The following is a 3,404-nucleotide window of genomic DNA, read 5'->3' as shown; positions in this document are numbered from 1 at the left end:
ATGACATCATCAACTTGACATAGAAATTCATGAAAATGAAACCGCCGACATTCTATGATGGAATTGAACCGTTGAAAGCGGAAACGTGGTTACTCGAAATGGAAAAGCTATATGAGGTGTTCCCTTGTTTTGAAATCCAGAAAGTCCTCCTAGCCACCTATACTCTGAAGGCTGAAGCCGAAGGTGGTGGTTAGTGATTTGAGGTGGCAATGAGAATATGACGTGGACACAGTTTAATGCCATCTTCTATGATAAATACTTTTCCCAATGTTTCAGGGATCGGAAAGTGTCTGAGTTTCAAGAACTTAAACAGGGAAGGATGTCTGTGGCTGAGTATGAAGCCAAGTTCACCGAACTGGCACGGTTTGCTCCACATATAATGGACACTGATTACAAGAAAACACGAAAATTTGAAGGTGGACTGGATTTGGAGGTGTTTGATCGAGTAGGCGTACTGAAATTGCCTACTTATGTAGAAGTTTTAGACAGATCCTTAATGGCGGAAGCCACCATAGCCGCTATGAAACAAAGTAAAGCCCCAGTAGCTACAACAACTGATTGGAGAGGAAAAAGGTCTGGGTTTGGTTTTAGAAGAGGCTGGTCTTATGTCAATAAGAAACAGAACACGGGGTCTACAAGCAGCTCGAGTCAGAGTAGTGGGTCTATCTCGGTCTGTTTTGATTGTGGTAGAAGGCATAGGGGTGTGTGCTACCAAGTATCCGGTGCTTGTTTCCGATGTGGCCAGTCAGGTCATGTAGTGAAAGATTGCCCATTCAGGTTTGAGAATACTAGCTGTCCTGCGGCAAGTTCAGCTGGATCTGCCTCTGTGGCCAAAACAAATGCAAAAGCAAATACTTGGAAAGAACCTCTGAGACAAGGTCGAGTGTTCGCCTTAGTGCCAGGTGACGTACCAAACACCTATACTGTGGTGTCAGGTACACTTTCTGTATGTTCTCAAAATGCATGTGTACTGATAGATTCTGGTTCTACACATTTCTTTGTATCGCATGCTTTCTCTAAAAAATTGACTAGACCATTAGAACTTATGACATATGTGTTATCTGTATCTATGCCGTCTGGGGATTCTATGATGTGTGCTCATGTTTATCCAGCATGTGACATTATGATTGGTGATATGATGTTCTATGTTGACTTATTGCCCCTGAAAATTGATCATTTTGATTGCATTTTGGGAATGGAATGGTTGACTAAATACTGTGCTACCATTGACTATGCAAGTAAATCTGTTGTGTTTAGACCACCGGGTATGCCTGAATTTACTTTTATTGGGAATGGGGTAGTTCCTTCCCCATATCTAATTTCGGCTATGAAAGCTGTAAAACTACTTAGAAAGGGATGTAGGGGTTACTTGTGTTGTATACTGACTGCATCGTCTGACGTAACTAGTATCCCTGTTGCTTATGAATTTCCTGATGTGTTTCCGAATGACTTACCTGGGGACTTAGTTGATAGGAAAATTGAATTCACTATTGAGGTGTTTCCGGGGACACAACCTATTTCCAAGACTCCCTACAGAATGTTTGCCTCAGAATTGAAGAAATTAAAAACTCAACTTCAGGAATTGTTGAATAAGAAATTTATCCATCCGTGCACTTCACCTTAGGGTGCTCCAGTCCTGTTCGTCAAAAGAAAGATGGGACTTTGAGGCTATGCATAGACTATCGGGAATTGAACAAAGTAACTATCAAGAACAAATACCCTCTGCCCCGAATAGATAACTTGTTTGACCAACTTCAGGAAGCCCATGCATTTTCCAAAATTAACCTCAGATCTGGGTATCACCAATTAAAAGTTAAGGCTGAAGACATAGAAAAAACTACATTCAGAATTAGATATGGACATTATGAATTTTTAGTAATGCCGTTTGGGGTGACCAATGCACCTGCCGCCTTTATGGACCTTATGAACAGAGTGTTTAAATCATTTCTGGATGAATTTATTGTTGTGTTTGTTGATAATATCCTGATTTACTCCAAAAGCAAGGAAGAACATGAGAATCACTTGAGCATTGCCCTACAGACTTTAAGAGAGAAGAAATTGTACGCTAAATTGTCTAAATGTGAATTCTGGCTTGACAGTGTGGCATTTTTGGGTCATGTAATCAACATGGACGGTGTTTCTGTTGACCCTCAGAAGATTGAAGCTATTGTGGATTGGCCTAAACCAACAAATGTGACGGAGATTAGAAGTTTTCTGGGACTTGCAGGTTACTACAGGAGATTTGTAAAAGACTTTTCCAAGCTTGCCATGCCATTGACCCAGTTAACTCAAAAAAATGTGCCATTTGACTGGAACGAACAAAGAGAGGCAGCCTTTCAAGAACTGAAAACCAGGTTAGTGACTGCACCAATTTTAACTTTGCCCAATGGTACTGATGGGTTTCAAGTTTACAGTGATGCTTCCTACAGAGGTTTGGGGTGTGTATTAATGCAAAACGGAAAAGTGATTGCCTATGCTTCTCGACAACTCCGACCTCATGAAAAGAATTACCCAACAGATGATATAGAATTAGCAGCTATGGTATTTGCCTTGAAAATTTGGCATCACTACTTATACGGGGTAACTTGTGAGTGTACATCGATCATAAAAGCTTGAAATACTTCTTCACCCAAAAGGAATTGAACATGAGACAGATGCGATGGTTAGAGTTAATAAAAGATAATGATTTGCAGATCTTGTACCACCCAGGGAAAGCTAATACCGTAGCAGATGCTTTGAGCCGAAAATCAATGGGAAATTTATCATGTCTGCTTACCAGCCAGAGAGAACTGTCACATGACTTGGAAAAGAATGAGATTGAGATTGTGATACGCGAACAGGGCAGAATACTATCCGCTATTTCCGCGCAGCCTGCAATCATTGAAGAAATCAGAGAAAAACAACTTGAAGATGAATACTTGAAAAAGGTTGTGGAAGAACTTAATTCCAAGCCAAGGCTAGGATTGGTGTTTGAGAATGATGTGCTGAAATTTCAGGACCGTCTTTGTGTACCCGATTGTTGTGATTTGAGAAAACATGTTATGACCGAAGCTCACAGCAGTAAGTTTGCCATGCACCCGGGGAAAATGAAAATGTATCATAATTTGAAACAGAATTTTTGGTGGCTTGGAATGAAAAAGAGTATTGCAGATTTTGTGGCTAGATGTCGACATTGCCAACAGGTTAAAGCTGAACATCAACGACCCGCTGGGTTGCTACAACCACTCCCAATACCGGAATGGAAATGAGAGCATATCACTATGGACTTCATTGTGAGATTGCCTTGTTCTTCTCGAGGTATGGACTCTATCTGGGTTATAGTTGACCGTTTAACTAAGCCTGCCAATTTTTTGCCTTTCAAAACTATTTATAATGCGGATAAATTGGCCAATATTTACATGACT

General features: G+C 40.6%; 1 protein-coding gene across 1 annotated transcript; it reads left to right on the top strand.

Annotated features, from left to right (window-relative positions):
* Positions 1 to 217: 217 nt before the first annotated feature.
* On the top strand, positions 218 to 3,025 carry LOC145800382 (uncharacterized). The gene is made up of 4 exons (XM_082890046.1): positions 218 to 935; positions 1,302 to 1,539; positions 2,100 to 2,227; positions 2,997 to 3,025. The coding sequence occupies exons 1-4, from the start codon at positions 218 to 220 to the stop codon at positions 3,023 to 3,025; spliced, it is 1,113 nt and encodes a 370-aa protein (XP_082746172.1).
* The last annotated feature ends 379 nt before the right edge of the window (positions 3,026 to 3,404 follow it).

Source organism: Camellia sinensis, chromosome 10 (genome assembly GCF_055761805.1).
Source record: "Camellia sinensis isolate YWXY chromosome 10, ASM5576180v1, whole genome shotgun sequence".
NCBI lineage: Eukaryota > Viridiplantae > Streptophyta > Magnoliopsida > Ericales > Theaceae > Camellia > Camellia sinensis.
This window is presented reverse-complemented; position numbering and strand designations above follow the sequence as displayed.